This window comes from Pecten maximus, chromosome 9, assembly GCF_902652985.1.
Source record: "Pecten maximus chromosome 9, xPecMax1.1, whole genome shotgun sequence".
Lineage (NCBI taxonomy): Eukaryota > Metazoa > Mollusca > Bivalvia > Pectinida > Pectinidae > Pecten > Pecten maximus.
The window spans coordinates 36,929,782-36,947,557 of NC_047023.1; the positions used below are offsets into that span (position 1 = coordinate 36,929,782).

Genomic DNA, 17,776 nt, shown 5'->3' on the forward strand with positions numbered 1-17,776 from the left:
ATAAGTGATTAACTTTTAATTATGCATCACTTTCCTATGCAGAAGTCTCTAAATATCACATCTAATATGTCCTCTGAGGTTATTTTCCCTGTGATCTTGCCAATTTCTCTTGCAGCATTTTGTAGACTGTATGCAGCAATGACCACATCCCCACAGTGTTCCTGATACTGCTTGAGGTGACCTATACATGCCTGAATGTGCTGTCTGTGACGCGTCTGGGTCAAACTTGGAGAGCCAGCAAGGGGATTACCACATCTGCAATCATTTATTCAAGTCAATGTTAAGTATATACAAACCACTGAACAAGATATTATATAAAATTAATCTAGACAGATGTGCCAGACTTTTAAACTTTTATTTTTTATATATACAATGTATAATTTCAAACAGTACTTTAAAAATTCTTACATTTGAGCCACTTTTGTCTTCAGTAAAGTCACAAATTCATCCATTCCCTCTCCACTCTCACAGGAAATCATGCAAGATGTAATATCACACTGGTGTGTGACTGCCTTCAGCTTGATGAAGTCATCTTTTGCAAGCTTATCTATTTTGTTGAACACCAAAATATAATTTTCAAATAAATATTGTTTGTCTGTAACATCATGTTCATCCACAGAACTGTTTGTATTCTGAAGGTCATCCTCAGATTTTAATGATATCCCAAGGTCATTGATATGTTGAAGGATAAAATATGAGATTTCTTTTCCAATATGTTGAGTAGAGTCACAATCCATCATTAAAACTTTTATATCAGCCTGTTGAGCCCTGCAAAATTAAAAAAAAAAAACACAAGCATTGATAAAATAACAACCATCATCGATTTTCTATATCTATCATTATAGAGATTAGTGCAATGCACTGCAAAATCATACTGAGAAGTAGACTATTCAGTTAATTTTCAGATTTAGTCTATGATTTTACTTTACTTTCTCCCATCAGTCACAACTTTGTCTACACTTTTACCTGTTTAAGATTTCTGTGGCGCCCCCTAGGGAGTGATTTCTGTCAACCCCTACAGAATGACAGATAGCATGTGCTGGCAACAAAACAAGAAGTCACGACAAAAATGCAATGTCACTGCAACAATACAATGATGTCAAAGCAACAAAACATTCTCAGATGTTGCAGCAACAATACAATGTCACATCAAGAATGACGTTATGGCAACAATACAATGTCACTACAACAATACAATGTCACTACAACAATACAATGTCACTACAACAATACAATGATGTCACATCAAGAATATAATGTCAGGATAATCTTTAATGTTTGGACGACTGGACCATGCATTAAACAGGATGATGGGAGAAAAATTAATCATCCTCTACGTTGAGGATGTGACAGAGAAATCTTTACCGCAGGGATAATATCATTGATAGTCTAACACTTGACAGAGCCTAGGATAGGACAACCAAGAATATCACCTGTCTGCTTTAAAGATTTCTCTGTCTCACCCTCAAGGTATGAAGGGAAAAATTCTAAATTTGACAGGTACATTCATACCTTTCAACTTACTGACTGTTGATATTTTATCCTGTTTCTGAATTGAATATCATATCTACTACTGTAGCTATCCTCTGTAATTCAGTGCTGCAAATGTATGTGCTTAAATTTTACTGTAAGCATCGATCAGTAGTTAAATACTTGTAGGTCAAATTACAAGATCATTTTACTGTTGTTCAAAAGGGCTTGTGTTCATTGCGTAACATATTAAAGTTTTTTGTATCTTCTATCTTGCTATAATTTACAGTTTTTGATGAGACAGACCTGTTGAGGGCCCTTCTGACCCCTTCCTTTTCGACAGTGTCGTGCGTCTCCCTCAGACCTGCTGTATCACTAAGAAGGACTGGATACCCTCCGATGTTCACTCCTGTCTCCACTACATCTCTTGTGGTACCTGCTAGTGGAGACACAATGGCGGCAGGTCGCTGGCCTGTACAGAAGAACTTAGGACATGTACATAGTAAACTAATCAAGCAGTTGTAAGCATGCAGGGTGTACATATAAGTATATATGGTCAATCCAAATTAAAGGACTTTTCCAGGCATTTTCACATCCCTTATTACATTCTTCAAGGAACTTTTCACACAGAATAAAAGACATTTTGAATTGCTTGCTTGATTTCAGCTTTGATTCACCTGCTTTCTTTAAAGCGATCAGTTTGTGACATGAAATGCAAATTTTTAATTTTACATGTACAACTGCAGACCGTGATTTCACAAGAGTCACCCTTCCCATTTGGACTAAAAATATATTTCTCCTTATTCCACCAGGGTTCAAGGTCGCCCATGCAATTAGCAAAATTAGACTGAAGACACAGGGATAAATGTCTTTTAAATTAATACTAGGTGAAACATATATACCCACAAAAAGATACCTAACAGTTATACCGAAAACTTAACCCCTTGGAGACCTCTAAATGGTACAAATCTGTTCCACACCTGTTACACTACTTACAAACTGAGTTCCACACCTGTTACACTACTTACAAACTCTGTTCCACACCTGTTACACTACTTACAAACTCTGTTCCACACCTGTTACACTACTTACAAACTCTGTTCCACACCTGTTACACTACTTACAAACTCTGTTCCACACCTGTTACACTCCTTACAAACTCTGTTCCACACCTGTTACACTACTTGCAAACTCTGTTCCACACCTGTTACACTACTTACAAACTCTGTTCCACACCTGTTACACTACTTACAAACTCTGTTCCACACCTGTTACACTACTTGCAAACTCTGTTCCACACCTGTTACACTACTTACAAACTCTGTTCCACACCTGTTACACTACTTGCAAACTCTGTTCCACACCTGTTACACTACTTACAAACTCTGTTCCACACCTGTTACACTACTTACAAACTCTGTTCCACACCTGTTACACTACTTACAAACTCTGTTCCACACCTGTTACACTACTTACAAACTCTGTTCCACACCTGTTACACTACTTACAAACTCTGTTCCACACCTGTTACACTACTTACAAACTCTGTTCCACACCTGTTACACTACTTACAAACTCTGTTCCACACCTGTTACACTACTTACAAACACTGTTCCACACCTGTTACCCTACTTACAAACTCTGTTCCACACCTGTTACACTACTTACAAACTCTGTTCCACACCTGTTACACTACTTACAAACTGAGTTCCACACCTGTTACACTACTTACAAACTCTGTTCCACACCTGTTACACTACTTACAAACTCTGTTCCACACCTGTTACACTACTTACAAACTCTGTTCCACACCTGTTACACTACTTACAAACTCTGTTCCACACCTGTTACACTCCTTACAAACTCTGTTCCACACCTGTTACACTACTTGCAAACTCTGTTCCACACCTGTTACACTACTTACAAACTCTGTTCCACACCTGTTACACTACTTACAAACTCTGTTCCACACCTGTTACACTACTTACAAACTCTGTTCCACACCTGTTACACTACTTGCAAACTCTGTTCCACACCTGTTACACTACTTACAAACTCTGTTCCACGCCTGTTACACTACTTACAAACTCTGTTCCACACCTGTTACACTACTTACAAACTCTGTCCCACACCTGTTACACTACTAACAAACTCTGTTCCACACCTGTTACACTACTAACAAACTCTGTTCCACACCTGTTACACTACTTACAAACTCTGTTCCACACCTGTTACACTACTAACAAACTCTGTTCCACACCTGTTACACTACTTACAAACTCTGTTCCACACCTGTTACACTACTTACAAACTCTGTTCCACACCTGTTACACTACTTACAAACTCTGTTCCACAACTGTTACACTACTTACAAACTCTGTTCCACACCTGTTACACTACTTACAAACTCTGTTCCACACCTGTTACACTACTTACAAACTCTGTTCCACACCTGTTACACTACTTACAAACTCTGTTCCACACCTGTTACACTACTTACAAACTCTGTTCCACACCTGTTACACTACTTACAAACTCTGTTCCACACCTGTTACACTACTTACAAACTCTGTCCCACACCTGTTACACTACTAACAAACTCTGTTCCACACCTGTTACACTACTAACAAACTCTGTTCCACACCTGTTACCCTACTAACAAACTCTGTTCCACACCTGTTACACTACTTACAAACTCTGTTCCACACCTGTTACACTACTTACAAACTCTGTTCCACACCTGTTACACTACTTACAAACTCTGTTCCACACCTGTTACACTCCTTACAAACTCTGTTCCACACCTGTTATCCTACTTACAAACTCTGTTCCACACCTGTTACACTACTTACAAACTCTGTTCCACACCTGTTACACTACTTACAAACTCTGTTCCACACCTGTTACACTAATTACAAACTCTGTTCCACACCTGTTACACTAATTACAAACTCTGTTCCACACCTGTTACACTACTTACAAACTCTGTTCCACACCTGTTACACTACTTACAAACTCTGTTCCACACCTGTTACACTACTTACAAACTCTGTTCCACACCTGTTACACTACTTACAAACTCTGTTCCACACCTGTTACACTACTTACAAACTCTGTTCCACACCTGTTACACTAATTACAAACTCTGTTCCACACCTGTTACACTACTTACAAACTCTGTTCCACACCTGTTACACTACTTACAAACTCTGTTCCACACCTGTTACACTACTTATAAACTCTGTTCCACACCTGTTACCCTACTTACAAATCTGTTCCACACCTGTTACACTACTTACAAATCTGTTCCACACCTGTTACACTACTTACAAATCTGTTCCACACCTGTTACACTACTTACAAATCTGTTCCACACCTGTTACACTACTTACAAACTCTGTTCCACACCTGTTACACTACTTACAAACTCTGTTCCACACCTGTTACACTACTTACAAACTCTGTTCCACACCTGTTACACTACTTACAAACTCTGTTCCACACCTGTTACACTAATTACAAATCTGTTCCACACCTGTTACACTACTTACAAATCTGTTCCACACCTGTTACACTACTTATAAACTCTGTTCCACACCTGTTACACTACTTACAAACTCTGTTCCACACCTGTTACACTACTTACAAATCTGTTCCACACCTGTTACACTAATTACAAATCTGTTCCACACCTGTTACACTAATTACAAATCTGTTCCACACCTGTTAAACTACTTATAAACTCTGTTCCACACCTGTTACCCTACTTACAAACTCTGTTCCACACCTGTTACACTACTTACAAATCTGTTCCACACCTGTTACACTACTTACAAATCTGTTCCACACCTGTTACACTACTTACAAACTCTGTTCCACACCTGTTACACTACTTACAAACTCTGTTCCACACCTGTTACACTAATTACAAACTCTGTTCCACACCTGTTACACTACTTACAAACTCTGTTCCACACCTGTTACACTACTTACAAACTCTGTTCCACAACTGTTACACTACTTACAAACTCTGTTCCACACCTGTTATCCTACTTACAAACTCTGTTCCACACCTGTTACACTACTTACAAACTCTGTTCCACACCTGTTACACTACTTACAAACTCTGTTCCACACCTGTTACACTACTTACAAACTCTGTTCCACACCTGTTACACTACTTATAAACTCTGTTCCACACCTGTTACCCTACTTACAAATCTGTTCCACACCTGTTACACTACTTACAAATCTGTTCCACACCTGTTACACTACTTACAAATCTGTTCCACACCTGTTACACTACTTACAAATCTGTTCCACACCTGTTACACTACTTACAAATCTGTTCCACACCTGTTACACTACTTACAAACTCTGTTCCACAACTGTTACACTACTTACAAACTCTGTTCCACACCTGTTACACTACTTATAAACTCTGTTCCACACCTGTTACCCTACTTACAAATCTGTTCCACACCTGTTACACTACTTACAAATCTGTTCCACACCTGTTACACTACTTACAAATCTGTTCCACACCTGTTACACTACTTACAAATCTGTTCCACACCTGTTACACTACTTACAAACTCTGTTCCACACCTGTTACCCTACTTACAAACTCTGTTCCACACCTGTTACACTACTTACAAACTCTGTTCCACACCTGTTACACTACTTACAAATCTGTTCCACACCTGTTACACTACTTACAAATCTGTTCCACACCTGTTACACTACTTACAAACTCTGTTCCACACCTGTTACACTACTTACAAACTCTGTTCCACACCTGTTACACTACTTACAAATCTGTTCCACACCTGTTACCCTACTTACAAATCTGTTCCACACCTGTTACACTACTTACAAATCTGTTCCACACCTGTTACACTACTTACAAATCTGTTCCACACCTGTTACACTACTTACAAATCTGTTCCACACCTGTTACACTACTTACAAATCTGTTCCACACCTGTTACACTACTTACAAACTCTGTTCCACAACTGTTACACTACTTACAAACTCTGTTCCACACCTGTTACACTACTTATAAACTCTGTTCCACACCTGTTACCCTACTTACAAATCTGTTCCACACCTGTTACACTACTTACAAATCTGTTCCACACCTGTTACACTACTTACAAATCTGTTCCACACCTGTTACACTACTTACAAATCTGTTCCACACCTGTTACACTACTTACAAACTCTGTTCCACACCTGTTACCCTACTTACAAACTCTGTTCCACACCTGTTACACTACTTACAAACTCTGTTCCACACCTGTTACACTACTTACAAATCTGTTCCACACCTGTTACACTACTTACAAATCTGTTCCACACCTGTTACACTACTTACAAACTCTGTTCCACACCTGTTACACTACTTACAAACTCTGTTCCACACCTGTTACACTACTTACAAATCTGTTCCACACCTGTTACACTACTTACAAACTCTGTTCCACACCTGTTACACTACTTACAAACTCTGTTCCACACCTGTTACACTACTTACAAACTCTGTTCCACACCTGTTACACTACTTACAAACTCTGTTCCACAACTGTTACACTACTTACAAACTCTGTTCCACACCTGTTACACTACTTACAAACTCTGTTCCACACCTGTTACACTACTTACAAACTCTGTTCCACACCTGTTACACTACTTACAAACTCTGTTCCACACCTGTTACACTACTTACAAACTCTGTTCCACACCTGTTACACTACTTACAAACTCTGTTCCACACCTGTTACACTACTTACAAACTCTGTTCCACACCTGTTACACTACTTACAAACTCTGTTCCACACCTGTTACACTACTTACAAACTCTGTTCCACACCTGTTACACTACTTACAAACTCTGTTCCACACCTGTTACACTACTTACAAACTCTGTTCCACACCTGTTACACTACTTACAAACTCTGTTCCACACCTGTTACACTACTTACAAACTCTGTTCCACACCTGTTACACTACTTACAAATCTGTTCCACACCTGTTACACTACTTACAAATCTGTTCCACACCTGTTACACTACTTACAAACTCTGTTCCACACCTGTTACACTACTTACAAACTCTGTTCCACACCTGTTACACTACTTACAAACTCTGTTCCACACCTGTTACACTACTTACAAACTCTGTTCCACACCTGTTACACTACTTACAAACTCTGTTCCACACCTGTTACACTACTTACAAACTCTGTTCCACACCTGTTACACTACTTACAAACTCTGTTCCACACCTGTTACACTACTTACAAACTCTGTTCCACACCTGTTACACTACTTACAAACTCTGTTCCACACCTGTTACACTACTTACAAACTCTGTTCCACACCTGTTACACTACTTACAAACTCTGTTCCACACCTGTTACACTACTTACAAACTCTGTTCCACACCTGTTACACTACTTACAAACTCTGTTCCACACCTGTTACACTACTTACAAACTCTGTTCCACACCTGTTACACTACTTACAAACTCTGTTCCACACCTGTTACACTACTTACAAACTCTGTTCCACACCTGTTACACTACTTACAAACTCTGTTCCACACCTGTTACACTACTTACAAACTGAGTTGAGAAGACTACTCTTCCCCACATTTGGTTCACCCACAATGGCCACTTGTACCCCAGACCGTAAAATCTCGCCCTGACGCTTATCCTTCAAGTGATTTTCTAGCTCTGTTAAAAGTTGTTCAACACCAATATTTACTGGAAAAAATACAAATCAAGAAATTATACTATCATTAATTCATGATCCAATTAATAAATATATTTTGTATGAGGTAAGTCACCCGAGACTCAAATAATTTTTAACAAGAAATCATTTAAATATCAATTATATATGTATTTCTTTAAAATCAATCAATAGGAACATTTAATACCAAATATGGCAATATTTCAGGATAAATGTACCAATATTTTCTCTTACATTTTGTATTTACATATGATACTTGGACCTCAATGGGAAATCAATTAATACATTCATCCCAGTACATGATACAGTAAGAAGACAATGTAACATACCTTGATCAAGTACATCATCTTCTATATTGTCTTCCTCAGCAAAATCTATGTAGGCCTCTACACTGGCAGTGTGCTGCTCGGTTAAGTACACATTCAATTTAAAGACATACATGGGAGAGTCTTATCGCTAGTTTACAATTGATATTATCAAAAAATAAAGAGAAACAACATCTTGAATGATATCACAAAATAAGACATTTATGGAGTATATCTGTTATCATTGCTAGTTTTCAATTACAAATATCAAAACAAAATGAATGTAAACTGTACATGTCTTTTCACACTTTCATAACTCGGCAGTGTACATAGTATTGTGTGTTTCGTTTGAATTAAGCTCCAGCAATAAATTCCATACTGTAAAGCTGTACCTAAAACTATGAAAGATACAGATGGATGCCTGGTTATTTTCACTATTTTCTTTTTATAAATCTATCATTTCAGTCATATTTTCATACAATCTATCTGAAATTTAAAATTGGGAATCCAACGTATTATTTTTGCATTAATAAACCAGTATACATGTATACACATAAACCAATATAAAATGTTTGGCATGGACACCATTAATTAAGGTCATCAAAAAAGGCCACATTAACCTAAACTATTGATCACAGGCCCGTACAAGCTTAGTGTAAAAACAATTTAAGAATCAGTCCCCTTTTTAAATCTGATTTCAATCGTAGCTTAATGTATGAAAGCAATGGTATTGCATGATGTCATTATGCGACACTTTAAATCAATCACGCAAAACACACAAATTTTTAATTGAAAATTTAGACTTAGTATATAGATAAGTTAGAAATGGTAGGATGACATGTTGAAGAGTATGAAGTGTAATCAAAACAAAGGTGATCACAAGTATATTAACCAACTCACCTTTATAATCTGTTTTCTCCATGTTGTGTACAGCTTACTAAGCTCCCCGTCCATTTGTCGGAGAGCTTGTTTTCTCTGAGCTTCTGTTTCAGCGTGAATCAAATCTCCTAATCCCTCCACTTCTGTCAGGTCAAGTTTACCATTGGAAAAAGCTCTAAAATCATGTAATGAAATAATGATGGTTAATTACACAGAATTTACAAGATCTTACTTGATGTTTAAAGATGGGTTCCCATGTAATTATGCTCAATTTCTGAGAAAATATTTTTAAAATGCTATTTTTCCTGGATTGCCTTAGTTATGATCATGAGCTTTGCATTTATAATACCTTTCTATCAGAAAACTTTCTGTATAAGTGATAAAATGAAAAAAAAAAAATCTTATTATTAATGTCCCATATTAAACCACCTACCTAGCATGCCAGGAAAACACCATCCAAAACATTTGTACATCCATGTAGATTCTAAGCTTTCTTTTAACCATCGTGTTTTTGCTTTGGCATTTCAAATAAACTAGCTCTTATTTTGACTATAAAGTATATATACAAACTAAGTTAACAAGTTATTTAAATCTCCAAGTGTCATTTTAAATTGATTGAATAAATTCCTTCTGTTTTTGGACAGCTCATTAGAAAGTCTTAGATTAAGAAAATGCCATTCTACTTATTTTGCCATTGTTTATGATGTCCTAAAAAAAACTTGTGATGGTCCAAAACATTGAGAATGAATCCACGATTACGAAGTGATGTTGCATGTGTCTATTCTTCAATTTTGTAATTGGTTGGATCAGGAAAATGCCTTTTTATATAATTATGTGATTGGGAGTATCATTTTGTAAAATGATTGTCTGTTTACTTCCAAATATAGTGTTTTCTTGACCTGACACCAAGTATAAGCATATATAAGGTGGGTACATATTAAATCTGAGATAAAGTTATAAGTTACACTACAAGTTACTTTTAAATTATAAATTTACAAATCTATGCTAGTGATTCTATGACACCCTTCACCCTCATCAAATGCCATGTAAGACATGTGGATATTTTCATTTCAATCCACACTAAACCCAGATGCATGTAAATCACTTCTGTGCTAAATTCTTAATAGGTGTTACATGTATGATTCATTTATAGTGAGCTGATAGACATTCTTGGAAATGGGAGAAAATAAAATTGTGTAGAAAGTTAAGAGGTAAACATGTTGTTTCTTTCAAAACAGAATGCAACGATACTCATACAGACCTACAATTATTTAATAAAACATATACTGATGTTAAAAAGTGTTTTAATTTTTATTGACTATGAAACTTTTGGATAAGTTTTTTTCAAAGGAAATCATCAAATATCTTAATATTATTGCATGAACAATAATCCTACCTGGTAAATATTTTTTTGTGTAGCCTAGCTTCATTTATTTTATTTCATATTTTTCAGATTTCAAAAGACAATGTATTATAAAACATTATTGTAAATTACAAATCAAGCAAATACGTACCACATTAGAGGTTAATTACAACATTTCCTGAACCATATAATAATAATTTTTTTAAATAGAAATTTCACACTACCACATTAATAAGAAATTCTACAAACCGTTTAGTGAACTCTCCTGCTTCTGCAGGTCGGACACCATCTAAACTACCTAGGACTTTAGCCATCTCCGTGACCACAGCTGGACCTCCATGGACATGATACTCTGTACAGTCCTCACCAGTAAAACTGTCTGGACCTGATGAAAAGATAAAATAATTGCATCTAGAAAAAAATGTAAATAAGGAATGACAGTAAAAGACTAAAATGAAACAAAAAATCCCTTTAAAACATATTTAAGTAGATTTTTTATGAAGGTAGTAGTTTACACTTCAAAAATTATCCACAATCTGTAATCTGTTATCAGATTGTCACAACAACTTTGAATGGTGATTAATGGCCAAATCTGTAATAGGGAGGATATCAAGCCCAAACCAGCAATCTTAATCTCTACAAGTGTACATCCTACATCTAGGTAGTATATACTAGTAGGAAATTTTCATACGCCAAAACTAGTTAGATGACCTTATGCTCACCCACTCGCATATCTTACCTGGAAACCAAATCACAAGTCCTTTGTCTATAGGTTCAACAGTAACAGGGTTGAATAATTTCTTGAGATGAGCAAATCTAGGCTTCGGTAGTCTTTCTGTTTCGCAAATCATTTTAAGAGAACTGGCAGACCTTGGTCCCGACACTCGGATAACTGCCACGCCACATTTCCCATGACCAGATGACAATGCAAATATAGTATCGGAACACTGCGACTCACAGTATGAGCGGGATGTCTGATTATGAAATCTAGACTGTTTACATATACTTGAATATGGTTTTCGGTTGGCAAAGGATTGTATAACCAATCTGCATATAACATTGATATTACTAAGTTTCATTTTCATTATAGTTCACTATTAGTTCACTAGAGTAGTCTATCTGAAAATCACATCAACTTTAAAATAGGCTTCACCTGTTCGACTATCTTATATTATCATTTTTGACTGTTTTAACTTTATCTGAGGTTAACTCATAAGTGTGTTAGGTTCATCAATGTCATACAACAACAAAGATATGCTACACTGTCAAAAACACGTGTGCCTTAATCCGAAACCGAAAGTAAAACAGGAAGTCGGTTGATTCGCTTCCGGTAATAATTTCTATTATTTGGCTAACCTTTTGTGTGCTATATTTTTATGATTTATTGATAATTATGTGAAACACAATAAGTAGTTACATTTTATTGTGTTTTAAAGGACAGTTTATATACAACTCAGAATAAAATACCAAATACATGTATATTTGACTTTTGTTTTACAGCTAACTGAACTTACCGGAAGTCAGGATTTACAGAAGCAGAAGCAGACGAAAACGATGTCGGATGAAAAGGTAAAGTTTTGTAAGATCTTACACTGAATAATTAAACAAAACACGATCGCTTATTATAACACGACATAGTAGATTACTTATATACGTCACAAAAGTGCGCTTCTATGAGAATGGCTGTGTCGGAGGCGATGCTAATTAGTCTTACTGTAGGCCTACATGTCATGCAGCTCCGACTCCCGACTTCGAGCTCCTTGTAAATAAAACCAGCCTAAATATATTTAAACTGTATACTCAATACAACATCTAGATCTAGTGATAGACTTATTTAGATATATCTCTGTTCTAGTTCTTAAGGTGTAATCGGTTCGTTATCTGTTGATGGGTTAATCTGGTTTTAAATTTGTGCAGGTGTGTCGGAGGCACTTCTGGAGTTTTTATAGATTTATATTTTAAGTTATATTAGAGAATACCTTGTTCCAAGATAGCTCTGAAGAATAGTATTAATTGTACACATCCATGTCGCAATCATCCATAGAGATCATACTACTGACAGCCATATACAAACATATTGTTTTGCTGAATCCGTGACATATAGATCGCATACTTCTTCTGATGTATCCCTCTGTTGAATGTCGGAGTATCCCAATATATTGGGTAAGCCTTATACGATTTCAAAGATATACAGTACTTATCTGGGTACTGATTTTAATACTAATTCGCTGGTGCTGCACATAGCACTAAAATGTATTTACAATCATGCAAGAGATATATGTGCAACATCAGCACATTAACATTAAAATTAATGCATGAATACATAACTAGGTAATGTTATTAGTCATGCACTGTTGTACTTAATGAATTTCACCCACAAAAAGCCCTGGTGCATCTTCTAGCTAGCGGTGTCTCAAGGAAAGATAGCTTATGAAGCACACAGAATTAGATTGTTTCAATTTTGTACCATCATGTACATGTAGGATCCTTGCTGGTGGCGGTCTTCATCAAGAATCAGCTGATTTTCTTAATTTCTATATTTAATGCAATTGGACACCACACTTGATGGCATTTCACCAATTTTTGGTAAATGTGCCATACTTTCTGAAAATGTGTTTTTTTTTAATACACCAAATTCAGTATGGTAGCTGTCACAAAGCTGTGTAATGTTAGTAATAGACCATGTGTATTTCACAGCAAACCACCACAACTTCAATGGCATTATTGAAAAGGTAGTGTAGGAGATTATTGTAACAAACCTATATTGACATCTTAATATTCATCATTTAAGTAACAGATTCCACATTTTGGTATATTGTATATATCATTTAACTCATTGTTTTGTAATTTGATTTTCAGCCAGAAGACTTGAAGGCCAAGGGAAATGAGTGTGTAAAGAATGGAAATTTTTCTGAAGCAATATTGCATTACAGCCATGCAATCAAACAGGATCCCAAAAACCATATTTTCTATAGCAATAGGTCTCTGGCCTTCCTTAAGCTTCAACAGTATTATTATGCAATGGAAGATGCCAAGGAATGTATCAAATTGAAGCCAACATGGCCAAAGGTATTTACTATAGAACTTCACAATTTTTGTCAAAATTATGACATTTTGGGCACTAATTGATACATATGGAATGGATAAACGATTTAAAGATTCCTAATATAAATGACCATGACCTATTTTCAAGATCACAGGGTTCAAAAATGTTTAAAAACTTCAAGAATCTTCTCTAGTTCCAGCTAGTTTAGCAAATTAGCTGAAGAAATCACTGTTTAATAAGCATGAAATCTACAGTTACAGTACAGTACATTGACTGCTTTAATGCATAAAGAGTAAAATATAAATCTGTCAATGTAATTAAAGCCTGATTAGAGAAAAATGTTTACCATATCATGCTATGAACATTTAGATTTTGGATGAAGCTTTAAATTTAAACATGAATTTTCAGGGATTTTACAGAAAAGGAGAAGTTGAATATAATGTTGGAAATTACACTCTTGCACAAATGGCATACAAGGTGAGTGATTTGAAACAATTATCTTATTTCTGTATGAATTTTTTTTATGAATCATTTTAACTCCTGTATGACATTTATTGTACACCGTTATAGTTGGTCACACAAGTGATTTAACAATTCTTCCTAATTAAAATAAACCACATGTAATAGCTAGATCATGTTTTACCTGAAAAATCTGCTTATTTCATTAAGATGTTGTTCAACAGCATATATGTGAAATGAAACAAATGCTTCTTTTAATTATCATTTTTATCAAATTATTTGCAGAAAACTTAATTAATCATTGCTATCAAATTATTTGTAGATAATGAGATCAAATACATATTCCGTTTAAATCTTGGGCATTGTATTAATTATATATATGATCTATTTCCTTATTCAGCAAGCAATGATGATGGATCCAACAGATGAAGGAATAAAAGATGCAATTGCTAGGACAACAAAAGAAGTTAATAAAGTTAGAAAAGGTACCAATTAACTTCCAGAAAATATGGATCAACTGTATGGATACAAAAATGTATCTACACTTAGTCTAATTGTTATGAAGGATTAGGCTCCATGTAACAAAGTAACACACTGTATTTCATGAAATGAAAATGCTGCAGTGTAACAGTTAAAAACCTCGCAGGCTGTCTAAAGAAATATAATTGTGTAGCGATTATCTCCCTTCATCCACATCAGTTATGCATTGGAATCTCTTCTGTTGTCGAAAAAGGTTTATCTATAAATTCCAGTCAAATTTTATTTGTTCATTCAAATGCATTAAAGCAATATTGATGTCAATATTTGATAGTTTCATAGGGATATGGAAAAAAAATTGTTTGCAAACTGTATGAATCTGCATAGCATACCTGCATACCCCAATGATATGGAAAAAAAAATTAAATTGTTTGCAAACTGTATGAATCTGCATAGCATACCTGCATACCCCAATGATATGGAAAAAAAAATTAAATTGTTTGCAAACTGTATGAATCTGCATAGCATACCTGCATACCCCAATGAAACTAAAAAATATTGACATCAATGCTTTTGTAAGGATTTCTTTAATTTGAACAAATCAATGCGCAACGTCAATACTCATATTGTGCCATCAGGTTTTTTTGTGCCATTTCTGTTTTGTTTTTGTTTCTTCATAGAGGAATGAAGAGAAAAATTCAAGCAATCAGAAAGCTGCATGCTTCATACAAACAATCATGGAAAACTGATTATTAGAATTGCTGAATTTATCATTATGCATATGACTTAGTAAAATATACGTATTATTATAGGCATTACTTTAGCTGTTACACCCAGAAAAAGTGCTTTCCTCACCTGTAAAAGGCAGGAACCGTGCACATGAGTGGAAGTATAAAATTAAAACAGCATTATTGGGAAAACAATGGAAATTAATTTGGTTAAAATGCAGGTTTTATTTCCACTGACTTTTCTGCTGAGAAACAGTAGTCTTGTAAGTATATTTCAGAAGTGATGGTTTGAGGCTAATGGGATTTGATTTGGTTTCATGCAGTTTTTATGTCCATTTTTCAGCTGAGAAACAAGAGCCTTGGAAGTATGCTGCTGGAGGATTGGTGGTGGGGATTGCTGTAGTATTAGGGGACCAGTTCATGACAGAGAAGCCAGTTATTCAAGTAAGAGTACTACAAATAGAGCTGCTTCATCACTGAAATGCATATTTGTCTCCTTGTTCAAGTCATTTGGACATTTTATCAACTCTATTTTAATTGTATAGCAGTCTGGCATCAATTAACCAACATAAGTCTTGCTCATATTTAGGGTCATGAAACTTATTTTGTACAGTTACACAGATATGCAGTGTACTAGATTCAAGGCCAACAGCTCCTTGTCAAAATATAATTGTCTTGAGCATAATTTTGCCCAAGCAACTTTGGCAAGGATCATGACAATTATTGTGTATACCGGTTACACTAAGGCAGTTGAAGTGTACCAAAGTCAGGCCCCATAACCATTTATTTACCGAGTTACTGTATTGTCCTTTGTTAAAATTTCATGTCCGGATCTTATTTTTTCCTCTTCCAATCTCTCCATTCTGACATATTTTTACAGATATGTGTCCTTAAAGTGACCAAATACACAGCCTCCAATAGTGTTTGGTAGCATTCATCAGTTCCAATAATACTCTGGTCTTACACAGTAACTGATAAAAACATAACTTTGAATGCATATCATAATCTTAATTTATAGAGTATTATATCCTAAATTGTATTCAAAATAGTTACTGTATAGTTAATATGTTAGTAGTAGTACTACAGTGGACCCTCGATAATCCGAACACCTTCGTTCCCAGCCCAAACCGTCTGGATTACGAGTTTTCTGGACTGACGAGTTTCGTCTACCAGGTCTAAAAAATTGTCGTGTACGAGTTATCTCCCTTGACTATACATTTAAATGACATACTTCCATTTCATTAACACGTCTAATTGTCAGTCTTTTTAAAAAATAAGTATACATGTACTTATGTTTCTGATATGATTCTTGTTTTGTTTTATTTTGTAGAAACTAAAAAATAAACAAGGTTATTAAAAGAACTTGTAAAGTGAAAGTTGTTTTATTTTTCGTTAAACTTAACGGTGTTACAAACCGATATCCTTATTTACCCAATACAAATGTAACCGAACCCCCCTTAGTGTTCAAATGTTAATGATGTTAATTACCGATCATAAATTTATTACATGTATTTGAGATTGATTAATTATCGTATCATGTACTGTATGTTAGTGCATGAATTCTCGCTAACCACGAAATAGCAATATGTGTTCCTTTTAAAGTTGCCGTATGTAAAATAAGTATAAAAGATATTGTACGTCAAGTTGATAAAAGCAAGACCAGTCTATACTGTGTAAAGCGATAGTCTGCACAGCTGTCGACACGGGTGACTTGCCCCGACATTTTCCCCTCCACGTGGTGAAAAAATCGTCCGGATTATTGTGGGAAATTTACTAATGATTCCGATTCCGGAACCCCATTTTGGGAACGGAACGTACCCAAAGTGGGATTCCGGAATCAGAATCCGAATTTCCGGACTGATGAGTACAAATAACGTTACGGAAATCTGTTCTCGTGCATTTCTGTCCGGACTGCAAGTTTTCCGGACTATCGGCGTCCGGATTATCGCGAGTCCACTGTATAGGCATCGGTGTAAAAAGTATGATCATGGTCCTTTGAATTTTTTATTACAACTGTTACAATAGTCCTCCAGTGAATTAAAGTATTAATGACATTATTTCATATTTGCACAGCACATTTCCCCAGGTAATTAATATTTTGTTTTTCATTACAGCACATAGTTCTTCAGATATTGATGGTAATGGCATTTCTGTTGCTGTCACTGCTCTTATGGAAGGGATTTAGGTAAACAATTTACCATATTATATTGTACAAGTTTTAATGTACGCGTGACTAAAAAAAATTGTTGAAGGGAGTAAAACTGGAATAAACTTTGAGGTATAGTTGAACAAATAT

The 17,776-nt window shown here is 35.6% G+C and overlaps 2 protein-coding genes across 2 annotated transcripts in view; one reads left to right on the plus strand and one right to left on the minus strand.

Moving 5' to 3' along the window:
• Positions 1-11,862, minus strand: LOC117335016 (tRNA modification GTPase GTPBP3, mitochondrial-like). The gene is made up of 8 exons (XM_033894906.1): positions 11,510-11,862; positions 11,020-11,155; positions 9,429-9,582; positions 8,553-8,625; positions 8,094-8,237; positions 1,777-1,942; positions 409-768; positions 1-255 (listed from the first exon to the last, which is right to left on the minus strand). The coding sequence occupies exons 1-8, from the start codon at positions 11,853-11,855 to the stop codon at positions 27-29; spliced, it is 1,608 nt and encodes a 535-aa protein (XP_033750797.1). The 5' UTR covers positions 11,856-11,862; the 3' UTR covers positions 1-26.
• The window catches only part of LOC117335017, a 19,220-nt gene continuing 3,325 nt past the window's right edge, over positions 1,882-17,776 (plus strand). Inside the window, exons 1-7 of the mRNA XM_033894907.1 lie at positions 1,882-1,991; positions 12,271-12,339; positions 13,630-13,839; positions 14,225-14,293; positions 14,676-14,760; positions 15,824-15,924; positions 17,595-17,665. Of these exons, the coding sequence (XP_033750798.1) occupies positions 12,325-12,339; positions 13,630-13,839; positions 14,225-14,293; positions 14,676-14,760; positions 15,824-15,924; positions 17,595-17,665 (551 nt within the window). The 5' untranslated portion in view covers positions 1,882-1,991; positions 12,271-12,324. The remainder of the gene's footprint in view (positions 1,992-12,270; positions 12,340-13,629; positions 13,840-14,224; positions 14,294-14,675; positions 14,761-15,823; positions 15,925-17,594; positions 17,666-17,776) is intronic.

What these genes read in the sequence shown, in the direction of transcription:
- LOC117335016 (XM_033894906.1), bottom strand. Translation starts at nt 11,855, where the DNA reads ATGAAAATGAAACTTAGTAATATCAATGTTATATGCAGATTGGTTATA. An exon ending in TAGTCTTCTCAACTCAGTTT is followed by an intron (nt 1,943 to 8,093) that starts GTAAGTAGTGTA and finishes TCTTCTGTACAG; the next exon opens with GCCAGCGACCTGCCGCCATT. An exon ending in GTCAGAAGGGCCCTCAACAG is followed by an intron (nt 769 to 1,776) that starts GTCTGTCTCATC and finishes TTAATTTTGCAG; the next exon opens with GGCTCAACAGGCTGATATAA.